General features: G+C 37.5%; 1 protein-coding gene across 2 annotated transcripts in view; it reads right to left on the minus strand.

The window, feature by feature from the left end:
• The window catches only part of CBLB (Cbl proto-oncogene B), a 284335-nt gene that overhangs the window by 21940 nt on the left and 247768 nt on the right, over nucleotides 1–14627 (minus strand). The window contains exon 20 of one of the 2 annotated variants that reach the window (XM_078146683.1): nucleotides 1518–1583. The exons of the other annotated variant lie outside the window; for it this stretch is intronic. Within the exon in view, the coding sequence (XP_078002809.1) occupies nucleotides 1573–1583 (11 nt within the window). The 3' untranslated portion in view covers nucleotides 1518–1572. Of the gene's footprint in view, nucleotides 1–1517; nucleotides 1584–14627 lie in introns of those variants that run through there. 2 annotated transcript variants of the gene reach the window in all.

Genomic DNA, 14627 nt, shown 5'->3' on the forward strand with positions numbered 1-14627 from the left:
AATACAAGGCAGTTTGGGGGGAAAGGTTTTAGCAGTTGGGGAGGCTAGGAGATGACAAAAAAAAAAGCTTTATCCTAGCTTAAGCTGCCTCTTCAAGGTGGACTTAGAAGAGAAAATATTCCCTGCATGGTGGGGGATGGGATATGAGGAGAATCATGAATGAGGAACAGAAAAGGCCAGTTTGGCTGGATCACAGCATGTGGGAATGGGGGTAATGCCTAACGAGGCTAGAAACAAAAGTTGGGGCAAGATCCTGTAGGCCTTTCAAAGCTAAACAGAGGAGTTAATATTTTATCCTAGAGGCAATAGAAAGTCACTGGAGTTGGTCTGTGAGAGTCACAGAGTTAGACTTATGCTTAAGGAAAATTGCTGTGGCAGGAGGGTTTAGGACGGATTGGAGGAGTAACAGACTTGAGGCAGGAAGACCAATTAGGAGACCGCTGCAATGATTCAAGCAAGATGTGGTGAGAGCTTACACTAAGGTGGCAGCTGTGTAAGTGGAGAGAATGGGTGAGGTATGAGAGATTTTGTGAAGGTAGAAATGGCAAGAATTGACAACCGATGGGATATGTGGTGTGAGACAGAGTGAGGAGCACAGGGTAATGGTGAGATTACAAACATGAGACACTGGAAAAATGGTAGTGCCTTTGACAAAATAAGGAAGTTTGGAAGAGAGGAAGGCTAAAGGAAAAATGTAATGAGTTTCAATGTAAACATGGTGAGTTTTAAGTGTCCCTAGGACATCCAGTTTGAAAGGAAGAGGGCTCAAGACAGAACTTTTGGGGACCACCCATAATTAGGAAGTGTGAGATGGATGATAAGCAGCAAAGGGGAAGGAGAAGGAACATTCAGATAAATGGTAGGCAAAGAGGAGGTAGTGTCATGAAAACAGAGAGGGAAAAGAAGCAGGAGAAGGTGGTCAATAGGAAACAGCAGTACACATAAACAAGGAGTTTTTCACATTAAAAAAAGGAGTTATCACATATTATAGGAATTCTAGAAGACCACAAGCTCATTAAAATTCACAGTGTGGTGTGGCTGTCAAAACAGACAATTTAAACAAGCACAGAAATAAATATACTGTTTCCCAAATATCAGAAGTAATAGCATCTAGATCATGTTTGGCTTTTACCTAGAGCGTTGGGTTTATTGTTTTGCATGTCACATTTGAGAAAAGACATTAATAAGCTGGTATGTGTCCAGGAAAGGCGATTAGGATAATGAAGGGACTTGAAACTATTCAACTTAACAAACATTTGTAAAATACCTAATATGTACTAGGCACCATGCCATGGTTGAAGGAAATGTCTACGTTTATGCTGGAGAAGAGATTTAATGGGACCTGATAGCTGTCTTTAGATATTGGTAAAAACATCCCACATAGGAGGGATTAAATTTGTTCTGCTTGATTCCAAAGAAGAGAACAAATGGGTAAAATAGGGAATTAGATTTCAGCTCAAAATAAGGAAGATCTTGCTCACAATTGGATTATTAAAAAAAGAAGAAAGAAAAAAATGGGCTACCTGAGGGGAGTGTGGAGTGGGCGGTCATCACTTTCCACATCAACAGAAGTTATGCAAACTCTAGAAGAAGAAAAAATGTTTTAGTGATGCTCTCTTTTGTATCACTGTCATTTCCCAATGAACCCTCAAGTACAAATCCTAATAGAATCCTTAGCTGTATCAGAGAAGTATTTTTAAGAAAAGTAAGTGAATACATATGGATCTGTGTTTCATAATGATGAAGAAGAGAGAAGCAAATTTCACTGTCAGGTCACAGCATTTATCATGTTTTGATGGTTTTCAACACTACTTCTGGAAGACCATTTATCATCAGATTGTCAAGGTGATTCATACTTTAGGTAGGCAAAGAAGCTTCAGTTTCCTTCTAACTTCATGATTCCACTATTTAATATATTTTATTTTTCCCCAATTACATGTTAAAACAATTTTAACATTTTTAAAAGTTTTGAATTCCAAATTCTATCACTTCCTTCCCTCCCCTCTCCCTGAGATGATAATCATATATGAAACCAAAAGTCCACCTTTGATTTAAGAACATAAGAAGTTATTCAGATAGTACTTTTCACTCAAAAGCCACTGACTGAACAGTACTTGGCATATAATAGGTACTTAATAAATGGTTATCGGCTGGCATCATTTCAGGTTCTTTCTGGAACTTGGGCATTTACTGTTGTTCAGCTCTGAAGAAACAGAGAAAGCAATGTCCTAGCAATGACCCTAAATTTCTAAAATTTTGTTTTCTGATCCTTGCTATCCCCTCCTATTGAAAACAGATCTGTCAGGCTCCTTTCATAAGGCTGTTTTGGTTTTTTGTTGTTTTTTTTTTTTGATCCAGGCAACTCTACTTTATCTGTTGTGAACTTTCTTTCCTATGTCCTCTAAGTAACTGAAAATATCCCTCTGACCTTGAACACTTAGATCACCTGTGACATTTATTTGGACTTCTGCTACCTATTTTCCCTTTATTTTTTTACTTAGTTTTTCACTTTCTTTTCATATTTGAATTTTAACCTTAGACCAAGGTGTTGATTAGGTGATATGTCTTTGTTCTCTTCAGTGTTGGGACTGATCTAGATGGCAAACAAAGGCAAATCACTTCAGCATGTGTCAAAAGTGGGATTGGAACCCAGATCTTTTGGCTATAAAACCAGTACTCTTATCTACTATGTTATGCTTTATTTATCATCTTATTAGTATTCAACAAATATAAATAATTATATGCAAAGCTTGGAGATCATGTTCCACTTTGAGAAGATTTAGGATATTCAGTATTGACGACAAAAAAATTGTGGTAGAGAGACCTTCGTAATCTCATTTTTAGATCTTGTAGAATGTCTAAGCAAGTTGAGAGCATTGAAAGTACACTCTGCTCCTAACTGAAGGAAATTTTATTCCTGTGAGGGACATTTTTATTGGGATCTTTATAGTTCAAAAGTATAGAAAAGGGAGGTAGGATTGAAAGAAGTTAAGAGAGAAGAATAGTTCACTCCCCATTAACTCACCCAATTACATCAAAGTTTCAGTGTAAGGGGTAGTTTTTTAATTCCTCTAGGAAATTAGGCTCCATCTTTAGTCCAAAAAATTCTGGGTATCTAGTATGGTTTTACAGCTGACTTAGGCATGAGGAAGAGAAGGTTTTGTGATCAATGGACACCTAAATGGAATCTTAAGGAGACAAAAATGGACTGGTGATCTTGATTTCTTAGCCACGTAATATATGGGAAGTTGGCTAATCTCTCTCTTTTTGATCTTCATAAATAACCTGTATTCTTGATATAGATAACATGATGCTCAAGTTCTTCTGGATGCATTTAACGCCATTTTCTCTTGGCCAAAACCATATACGAAGCTATTGTATAAAAGTTAGTGTTATAGATTTCTATTTTACTGTTCTATCTACTAGAATATTCACTGGTTCTTAACCTGGAGTTCATTAATTTAAAAACATATTTTGATAACTGTATTTCAACATAGTTTCTTTTTTATTCCTATATATTTTAAACATTTAAAAAATTGTTCTAAGAAGGGCTAGGCTTCACCAGACTGTCAAAGGGTGGTAGTATCCACAATATGAATGCAGGTTTCCTTGTACTAGATGATGTGTTAGATTTTGGGGTTTTCCGACTTGAAAGGCAGATGGGCAAGCCACTCATCTTTTCTCAGTTTCGACTTTCCTCATCTGTCTCCCAGGGTCTTTGTGAGGATTTGATGAAATGGTGTATGTAAAGGACTTTGCAAACCTTGAAGTGTCATTTAAATACTGCCTATTATTATTATAGTTAACATGAGTATATGAAAATGGCTGGATGACATTAATAATTGTCAAGGTGGGGTAGGTATCAGGTGAAGAATCTTGAGCAATTTGAGGAGGTGTTTCAGGCTTCCTATAAAGACAGACTTCCAGGAGGTTCAGAATGTTCCCTTATAAATCTTTAAGAGACTGAAAAGTAAGTTAGCTCAGGAAAGCAGGAGCCCCCAGGCTGCATTCAGACAGAGAGATAAGGATTGCTTGGGTCCCAATGCCAATTTCCATGGAGCAAGTCCACATTTAAGAGAGTCTTCCTCCCTTAACCTTCTCTTCCTCATGACTAAGTCTGGGAATACATAAATATTTGAATGGCTTAGCTCCCAGTTTCTTTTGTTCCCCAATAGTTTCTTCATGGTGCTAGAAGGGGTGGGGGAGGGGGTGGAAGGTGGAGGGGAAGGGTAATTACACCATAGGTGGAAAGATTTTATAAGTGTGAACCCATGTCAGCAAGGTCTCTCCAAAGATTAGTGTATTCCTGTGGACTTTCTTAAAGAATCACAGATTTGAAGTTAAAAGGCCTCAGAGGTCTCCTTTACAAGTGAGGAAATTGAGGCCTAGAGACCTCAAATAAGTTGCCAAATGTCACACGCCGGTGTCAATAGGAGAATATTTGAATTCATGTTAACCAACTGCAAAGCTAGTGCTTTCTTTACTATACTCTGCTGCCTCTGAAACAGTTCCCTTTTTTCCTTCAAACATGAGCATGCACTTACATGAGCACCTATGTACACATGCACAAGCACATATATATATCTATATCTGTCTATCTATCTATCTATTTATATATCTATACACACACACACCCCCATTTGGTGCTGTGTAGTACCAGATACAGTATCCTTTATTCTTCCTCATGTCCTTTCTGCTCACTTGGCATATCAAGGCTTCTTGCCCCACCTTGCTTCCCACGGAGTCTATGTGGTCTGTTTCTGCCTCCTTCTTTACCTCCCTCCCCGCCCCCACCCAAGTATGATTCCCAGAACTAAAGATAGGGAAAATCTGTATTGGGAAGAAACAGAGAAAAATATGTGTCTCTTATGTAAAATAGTCCTTCTGTTGCATATTTTAAAGAAGAAAATGAAATTAAAAAGGAAGTAATTGGGAACATATAAAGAAGATTCATGAACACTAATGGGGAATGGAGGTTAGTCTGGGTAATATTTTACCAGTGGGGGAAAAAAAAATCAAGAATGCCTCATGATTAGAGACTGTGATCGAGGACCTTTCTTCCCTCTGTTCTATTCCCCTTCTCCCCAGGTTCACCTGTAGAGCTGCTGCCACAATTCAGCTTTGATGTATGTGTGGGTGTGTACACACCAAAGCTCAAACACATAAATATGTGTGGGAGCATATATGTATATGTGTTTATATGTATATAGACATATGGACAGCTAGGTGGTACAGAGTGCCAGGCCTAGAGTCAGGAAGACTCATCTTTCTGAGTGTAAAACTGGCCTCAGACACTTACTAGCTGTGTGACCCTGGGCAAGTCACTTAACCCTGTTTACCTCAGTTTCCTCATCTGTAAAATGAACTGGGGAAGGAAAAGGCAAAGTACTCCAATATCTTTGTCAAGAAAATGAGATCATGATGAGTCAGACATGACTAAAAATGACTGAACAATAAAATATATTCAAATCTACATGCAAATACTTATGTATATCACTGGAAGCTTCCCGTTGCCAGTTTCCCTATCCAGAAAATAGTAGAATGAAAAAGAGATTATAAACTTATTGAAGGGAATTAATAGTCCTAATGAAAATGCATTGTTAAAAGTCAAACAGCTTCTTACGTGAAAAGTTTGACTAAACCCAAAGCACCAGAATATTATCCTTGCTAATGTCTAAAAAAGCCTCTTGGAGTCTGCAGCTGGGGATGCAAATCCCAGAGATGTGACCCTAGATAATCACTCGATCTCTAAGGACCTTTCTAAAATAGAGATGACAGCCACTCCCTTACATAAAAGAAATGTCCTGAGGCTCCAACTGATGTTTAATAAAGGGATCCCTAACAAAATATTATTTAGATCTTGATTTAACCGTAGAAATGTAGTGGTTTCTTTAATTAAATACTCTTCTCTAAACCTTGAGACGACAAGAGGATTTTTAGACAACAGCAAGGATTTTATTCTGGTGCTCTGTGTTTAACACTTCTCATTTAAGAAGTCCTTCAACTTTCAAAAATACCAAGAAGAAAATATTGCTGAAAACAATGACAGCTCTACTCTAGTGTCTCATGTCACGGAAATGACTTTGACTTCTCAAAGGTTATGTCGAGAAAACACAAGGTCTAGTGATCACTACCTTGCTGGAAAGGCCTTTAGTGTGGTCCCAGCAACACAGACTACTTTCCTGAAACCAGCCTAGCTCAGTAGAGACCGACTCCTCCTTAGTAGGCTAGCTACTTGGTGATGAATTCTTTGGCTGTGGTAATCCACAAAACAAATACAACATATAAAATGGCGCTGATTACTATGGAGTCAGCCCAATTCTATTTCTGCTGTACCAGTTACAGAATACTGAGGGAAAGAGCAGAGAGTGTGAGAATTTCAGTTTATCTTGTGCATAAACTTAAACTTGGTGATTGGTACCCTAAATGTAAGATCCTTTCCCACTAACCAATGAGTGGAAATTTTACTAGAGGAACTGAATGTTATTAATCTTGATATTCTTGCTATAAAATAAACCAGAAGAACAAAGAAAGTTGTAGCTAAATGGAGGAATAGCTCACAGAAGAAGCTGATAACGAAAGCAGCAGAGTTGGTTTTATTGTGTATCCAAAAGCAACAAGAAGTCTAATTTCATAGATGTTTGCTTATTTCCTAGTGCAATGCTCATAATAAATATGGGGGGAGGGTGGTAAACATGAAAGTAATTTCAGTTTATATACTAACATCTGATGCAGTGAAGAGAGAGAGAGAATTTCTAAAAAGAAATCAATGATTTCTTCAAATTAAAATAATATATAATTTGACACTCAAGAATTTTCATAGAAAAATGAGAATATGGTAAGAAATATACTAGAGAATCTGAATTAGGAAAAAAGAATGAGAAAGACCAAATACTGATAAATTTCATGGAAGTCTTATTCCCATCTTTCATTAATATTATCTGGAAGAATGGACACTACATATGGTGAGCATTGAATAAGATTATGAAAATGAAGCTGATCATATTTTAACATACAGGAAACAACATTACTGGTGTAACGCTGTACTAGAATGGTACTGGTGCAATGTAATGTACTAGAAGGAAGAATAAAACTGAGAAAAAGATATGGCAAAGCAGTTGAAACAACCTGATGCTGAACAACTGAAACATGCTAAAAATGGGTAGTAGATAAAAGACACAGACTACAATAATTTCATACACAAAATATAGTACTTTCATACAGAAATTCAACCATTGTAAATCAATTGCCAAATCAAGCATACCAAAAAAGCCTAAAAAACTCAGCCAGCAAACATTTGACTTATTTGCCAAGCAAAGAGATGTAGTAGCCAAAGGCAATACAAGCTTAAAATATCAACGCATTTGTAAAATCTTATAGAAAAAAAGATAATGAGCCATTATGTACAGACCATGAGCTTCCATTGCCTTATAAAACAGAGAAGCAATCAAGGGTAATACCAGTTTGGTAAGGACCTAACTTAGCAAAGTCATCCCCAGGATATGTAAGGATGAAAACGAAGGATGAAAATGAACAGAATTAAAAAGACCTGCCAAGGTCTTTATAACTACATTTTTTTCCCACTTAGACATCACACCAAAAAGCTTGGGTCTAAATCTCTCGAACACCAGAGTGAGAAGCCCACTTGGGTACCAAAAAAAAAAAAACCTTTTATAAATGTGATAGGAAAAAAATTAAATGGGAGAACTTACATGTCTAGCAACAGGAGGAATCTCTGACAAAGACCCAATTAAAACAGCTAAAGGAAGCTTCTAGCACACTGGCTTAATCCAGATTGAGGTTTTGAAAAACCTAGTTTCCCCTTTTATTTGTTCTGCCCTTTTACTCAGACTGCTCTTAGGTATGCACCCTAGTTAAGTCCTAGCCCTTTTGGGCAGTTGTGGTAAATACAGGAGATGTTCTGGTCACTACCTAGATGAGCAGGTGTTTTATATACTACCAAGGAGAACAGGTGCTTCATATAGTTCTGGGGGCTAGGTTCAGACAGCAGAATCCAAGAGATGACCTTTTGTTTCTTTCCATATGAAGTCTTTGGCAAATTACCTCTCTCTTACAATCTATTCCCTGAACAAAGTTTTCTACTAGGTTTTTGCTTCCTTGGGATTGGCCGGCTGGGTAGACATTTACATATTTAAACATTTGCTAACAGGTTGGAGAATTTTCCTTAGACCTGGTATTTTTAAAACCAGATATGCCTAGGCTCTTTGATTTAATCAAGTTGGGCATTAAGCAGAGCTGGTGGTCTTGGGGAATGGCTGTTTTTGTGGTAGTCATGGCTAGTATCTGACCACCATTTTAGCAGTGTCCCAAGGTGTAGTATAAAGTGAACATGCTGAGAGGTAAGTAAAAATGAAGGTCTTCTCCTTAGATAAGTACAGTAGCAGCCTTTCCTTGCCCCACCTCCAGTTCCATTGGGGATTCTTAGAGTAAAACTGAGAAATTACAGAAAAGTAGTTACTCCACGCCAAGGGCCTTCTAAGACCGATGCTACAAAGATCCTCCCCACTACCCCTCCCTGCCCCCCTGCCTAAGTATTTTCCTAACCATGACATCCCCTATGGTGATAAAAATCCTAAATCACCTCAATCTCACCCCCACATCACTTTAGCAAAGCTTAAATTGATTTTTAGTGGAAATTCTTCCCAATTTCAGCCCATTTGATCTTAGTGTAATGTCAGACAGTACCGGGGGTCTTTGAAATAGGTAGCACACTGAATCTGGAATCACGAAGACCTACAGTCAAATCAGCCACAAACACTTACTAGCGACATGACCCTGGGCAAGTCATTTTACTTCAGTCTGCCTCAGTTTCCTCATCTGTTAAAATATGGATAATGATAGCATCTATGTCCTAGGTTTGTGAGACTCAAATTAAATAATATTGTTAAAGTGCTTTGCCAACCTTAAAGCACTTTACAAGCTGTTATCATGTCCTCCAAGGGGCCTTTCCATGCTAACAGCCACCCCCTTTCCTCTTCATCTTTCCACTGCTTAGCTCTCCCTGAAGCATACTCTACTACCTCTCTATGTACGATTTGTTGATTCCTCCTCTTCTCAGCCTCTTCCTGCAGCTGTCTGTCTTTGGCCTCTACTTGGAATAAATGCTTATTATGGTGGCAGAGCACAGTTAGAAGAACCCGTCCCAGCTTCCCTCCTGCAGTCTTATCTGCCCTTCCTCTATTTTCCTTCTCTGCCTCCTGTACTACCCTCTGTTCATTCTTGCGGATGTTGACATCTTTCTCTACGTTGGGCTGTGCAGCAGGTAAGTCCAATTCTTCCACTTTCTCAGCCACAGGGGTCTATGTACATGTCTACATGCAAAAGGTCTCTCTCCACAGAGGAAAGCCGCTGTCTCTAAATGACTGTTTATCATCACCTTCACTTTTAGTTTATAGGGAGTCATCCCCTCTTGCATCCCCTCTTATTTTAAGTGTTGCCCATTGAGAGTTCAAATTGTGGAAGCGCTAAGATAGGAATGGCACTGCAGTAGCAAAAAAAAAACCACCTCTTTTATCGAAGGTGCTAGGGTGAAAAAAAGATTAAATGGAAGAGGTTCTAGGAGTACAAAAAGTCCTGACAGAGGCCTTGCAAAGCTGATACAGAAAATTTCAGGTTTGATTCAGATAGAAGCTTCAACAAGCAGGCCCTTTTATTCAGGAGACCCTCACATATGCAACCTAGAGAATCACATAGGTCTTGTAAAGAAATTGGATGATGTTTTTGTATATATAACCTGGCAAAATTGGTGTTGCATATAGTTCCAATGGCTGAGTTAAGAACAGGGATCCCTATCAATGGGGAATGACTGAACAAATTGTGGTACATGGTTGCGATGTAATACTGGTGTGCTATAAGAAATAATGGGCCCAATGATCTTAGAAAGTCATGGAAAGAGTTGCATGAAATGATGAAGTGCAAAGTGAGCAGAACCAACAGAACATTGTATACAGTAACAGTAATGTTATTTTAAGAACAACTTTGAGTGACTAATTTTGAATATTATAAATATACAAATTAAAAATAAGGGACATATGAAGACTATGTTCAGAGAAAGAACTGATAAATAGAAGTATACATAGAATAATTTTACATATATATATGTGTATACACACACACACACACACACACACACACACACATATATATATATATATACACACATACCTATTTGTGTCTAATGATAGCCACCTTTAGGGTGTGGGCAGGGAGGAAGATAAAAGGAAATTTACATGATAAATTTGTTGTATATTTGGAGGCAATAGCAAGTTGTACATGGCAGATTTGCAGTTTCATGTGCAATCATCTTTTTCTTATTGTATTGTGTTATGGAAATGCTTGTTTTTTCCCATGTAAAATCCTATTTTATCCATCCTATTTTTCCATGTAAAAGCATCTATAAATCCTTTAGTTCTTACAAATGAACTTATCAATGGAGAGATGGCACTGAAAAGAACAAAGGTAAGAAAAAAAGCTGGATTATACTGAGGGTAGTTAGGGAAGACCTCTGCTTTGGGCAATACAATTGTGAAGACATTGAGGAACTTATTCACAAGGTATCTAGGAAGAGAAGGCATGGAAAATAAATTTCAGCTTTTATTAATATCCCCCCCAAAGGGCAACTGAGCTAACAGTTACTACGTAGGCCTCCTTTGTCATCTGTATAAAATGTTAGAAGAATCATTTACCCATATATTAAGGGCATCCTTTATGAGTGTTTTAATATGTAGTACTCAAGGATTCACAAGCAATAGACTGCAGTAGACCACATCTTTACCATCTCACAGTTGACCAAAAGATGAAGAAAGTATGAGATTCTACTATACTTATTGTTTGTTGATTCAAAAAAAAAGTAATTTAGCAGAGCAAAATGCAGCTTCGAAGTTTTTTTTCCACTGAAGCATCTCGATACATCAAAAATGTTCAAAATTCTTTGAAAAATATAAAAGAAATAATCTCATTCATGGATCATAAGTACCAGCTGAGGTGTTCAACAATTAGTCAATCAATAAACATTTATTAAATGTCTACTACATGTTAAACAAGCCATATTGTCACTAAAGGTATTCATCATAATGATGAATGTGGTCCAACACAAAGTTGAAGTTGAAGAGGGCTTCCCCATGGATTTGATCATCTTAATGCTCTTGGATGCGAATGACTTCATATTGGTTACCTCAAGCCTTGGAACATTGAAAGGCCTCCTGGAAAAAGAAATTACCTAAGCACTATTTTAGGAAAGCCTGAATGCTTCACTTCATTTCCTCCTTTCTAGCCAAGTCCTCCACAACTTCCTTGCCAACCACCTCTCCACCTACACAAATCATGTCTTTTCCTATTTTATCCTCAGCCTCATTCCCCTTACCCCTATCCACTAGCTCTTCATTTCTTGGAACCATGAGACATAATCAAGTCAATTCTGCCGTTGTTCCTGGAAGGAATGTGTCAATCTACTATAACTTATAACTAATTTTCTTTGTTCTTAAATGGAATGTTTCAGTCTATTCCCCTATGACCCCACAAATTATCTCTGTAATTTTTCTCACCAATGTGCCACTTCCTGGCCACCACTCTCCTATGCATGTTGTCTCCCCATTAGAATATAAGTGCCTTGAGGGCAGGACTTCCTTTGCCTTTGTATTTTTGTCCCCAGCACTTAACACAGTTCTTAGCAAGCAGTAAGTGCTCAATAAATATTTTTTCATTCATTAATCCATTCATTCATCAAAATTAGAAAAAAAGTGGATAAAGACTGTCAATAGCTCAGATTCTGACATGCAGTTAGATGAAGAATCTATAGAGCTTGTTCATTAGTAAACATATAGAGAGAGTACACATAGACAATGAGTCAGACCCAGAATTAAACAGGAGCACACTGCATTGTCTTCAGCAAATTGCAATGCTCCTTTAATGACCCCAGACGCCTTCCAGAAACAGACAGTAACATTTTAAACATCATTATTCCACTGGTGTTGTTGTAGGACTATAAATCATGAGACACAGTGGTCTCTGAGAAACTAAAAATGAGTATCACAAAAAGAGGAATCCAAAAGCACATGGAGAGTTTGATCATGCTGCTGGAGGAAGGGATGTAATCAGGGAAATATATGAGTGAAAATGAAGATGAGCTAGTCAGGCAGTGAAATAGAAGGATAAAAATAGTGGGACACCCCCGAGCTCCATTGGTATTCTGGAAATGTTAGAAGGCCCCTCAGGACAATGGGTAGACTCCCTTTGGCAAACTTATGGGAAAATATGGACAATATGGCGGAGTCTCACAAGATGGCCAGGAGCTGTAATAGATGGGCCATAATGTGCATCATTAGGGACAGGACTTCACAATCAACCAGATCATAGATTAACTTTTGTATTTTGATTAGCCTTAGGACTTCTAGCTTAAACTGTCACCCTTAAGTGAGCCAATAGCACCTAATCATTCAATCAGGGAGCATATAATACAAGGTGGCAGGCTCTCAAAAAGAAAACCACTTTGGTAATTGGGAAATTCCACTGTTCTAAAGCTTTCAAAAGTGTTCTGCATTTACCTGTTGTTTATAGACACTTAAATGTTGTTTACATGAGAGGGAATGAGCAGTCAATTGATGCTAAAATGACACCTGAAACTCAACAAGTCTTAGGTATTTTTACTTCATACTTCATGATTTTTTTAATCAATCAATCAATATTTATTAGGCACTATGGGTCAGGCACTATGCAAAATGTTAGGGATACAAAGAGGCAAAAGACAATTCCCTGCCTTCAAGGAGCTTACAGTCTAACAGAAGAACCAATATATACAAAGCAGCTATATATAGGATAAGTAGGAAATTAATAACAGGCAGATGGTACTATAATTAAGAGAGGTTGGAAAAGATTTCTGGATTTTAGTTAGGACTAAAAGGAAGCCAGGGAGGTCAGTAGGTGAAGTTAAGGAAGGGGAGCATTCTAGTCCTGGGGGATAGTTGGAGAAAATGCCTGATGTGGAGAGGTCTGTCTTGTTCATGGAACATCCAGGAACCCAAGGTCACTGGATCTATAGCAAACTTTCTTTAGCATTCCAAAGTCTTTTCAAATAACAAAAGAAACGAAACATTGCTTTTCCCTATTCTGAATATGTACCTACTATATTCTGGTCACTGAACTAGGCACCAGGGAGGCAAAGAAAAAGAATGAAACATGAAGTCAGCAGCCATCTTTTAAAGAAACCACTATCTAGAAAATTTAAAAAAAAAATCAATATCCTAGAAGTCTAATATATTGGTGGAGGTGGATTTTGATAAACAATAGACTTGTCTTTGTTGCCAGCTGAAATCATATCAATAATAATAAATAATAATAATGATAAATAACACGTATATGGTACTTGCAATGTACTAGAGTCTATGCTAAATTCTTTGCACTAATTATGTCATTTAATCCTCACAACAACCCTGGAAGATAGGTACTATTATTATACCAGTTTTACAGATGAGAAAACTGAAACAAACAGGTTAAGAGACTTGCCCAGGATCATATAGCTAGTAATGTCTGAGGCTGGATTTGAATTCAAGTCTTCCTGACTCTAGACTGAGGGCTCTATCCACTGTATCACCTAGCTGCCCCTAATAAAATTACCTCTCCAAATGGCAGATGCCAAAGCAGAAAAGGTCAGATCTTTAACACTTTCCATATGCCCTAAAAAGAATGACTCAAATAAATGTTTTTGGTACTTACTACTACTGCCATAGAAAAGGTTGCTGAATTTCAATTACAGAACCACGATTTTAATGAGGCAAACTTGTATTATCCTAAAGCTTCTATTCTAGCCTATAGGTTCTTTATTTGGAATCTAAGGACTTCCAGGGGATTGATGGATAGATTTCTAGAGTCCATGAGCTTGTTTTTTTTTTTAATCGATAACTATTTCAACATAGGGGCAGCTAAGTGGTGCTATAGATAAAGCACTGAACCTAGAGTTAGGAAGATCTGAATTCAAATCTGGCCTCAGATACTTACTAGCTGTGTGACCCTAGACAAGTCACTTAACCTCTTTGTTTCAGTTTCTCATTTGTAAAATGGAACACACTGGAGAAGGAAATGGCAAACCACTCCAATATCTTTGCCAAGAAAACCCCATGGATTTTGTCCATAAGGTCACATAGAATCAGATATGACTAAACAACTGAACAGTAACAACATTTCAACATAATTGGTTCGCCTTGTAGTCTTCTATCTTGTACTTTATGTATTTAAAAACATTGTTCTAAGAAAAAGTATCCCGATCTCCCTTAATGCTGGTGTCTTCCCTCTATTGTCTCCAATTTATCCTGCACATTTCTTGTTTGTTTATGGTTATAAGATTGTTGTCTTCACCTATTAAAACTGTAAGAAACCATGAAAACAAAGACTTTTTTGCCTGTCTTTGTATGCTCAGCACTTAGCACAGTGCATGGAACATAGTAGGTTACATAATAAATTCTTACTTTGATTGACCTGGCTGCTAACTGGGCCGTGACACAGAAAGTTTTTTTTTTCTTTTTTAATACTCTATTTTTTCCAATTACATTTAAAAGCAATTTTTAACATCTGAGTTTTTTAAATTTTGAGTTCCAAATTCTCTTTCCCTCCCT

This window comes from Phascolarctos cinereus, unplaced genomic scaffold, assembly GCF_003287225.1.
Source record: "Phascolarctos cinereus isolate Bilbo 61053 unplaced genomic scaffold, phaCin_HiC Scaffold_726;HRSCAF=1367, whole genome shotgun sequence".
Lineage (NCBI taxonomy): Eukaryota > Metazoa > Chordata > Mammalia > Diprotodontia > Phascolarctidae > Phascolarctos > Phascolarctos cinereus.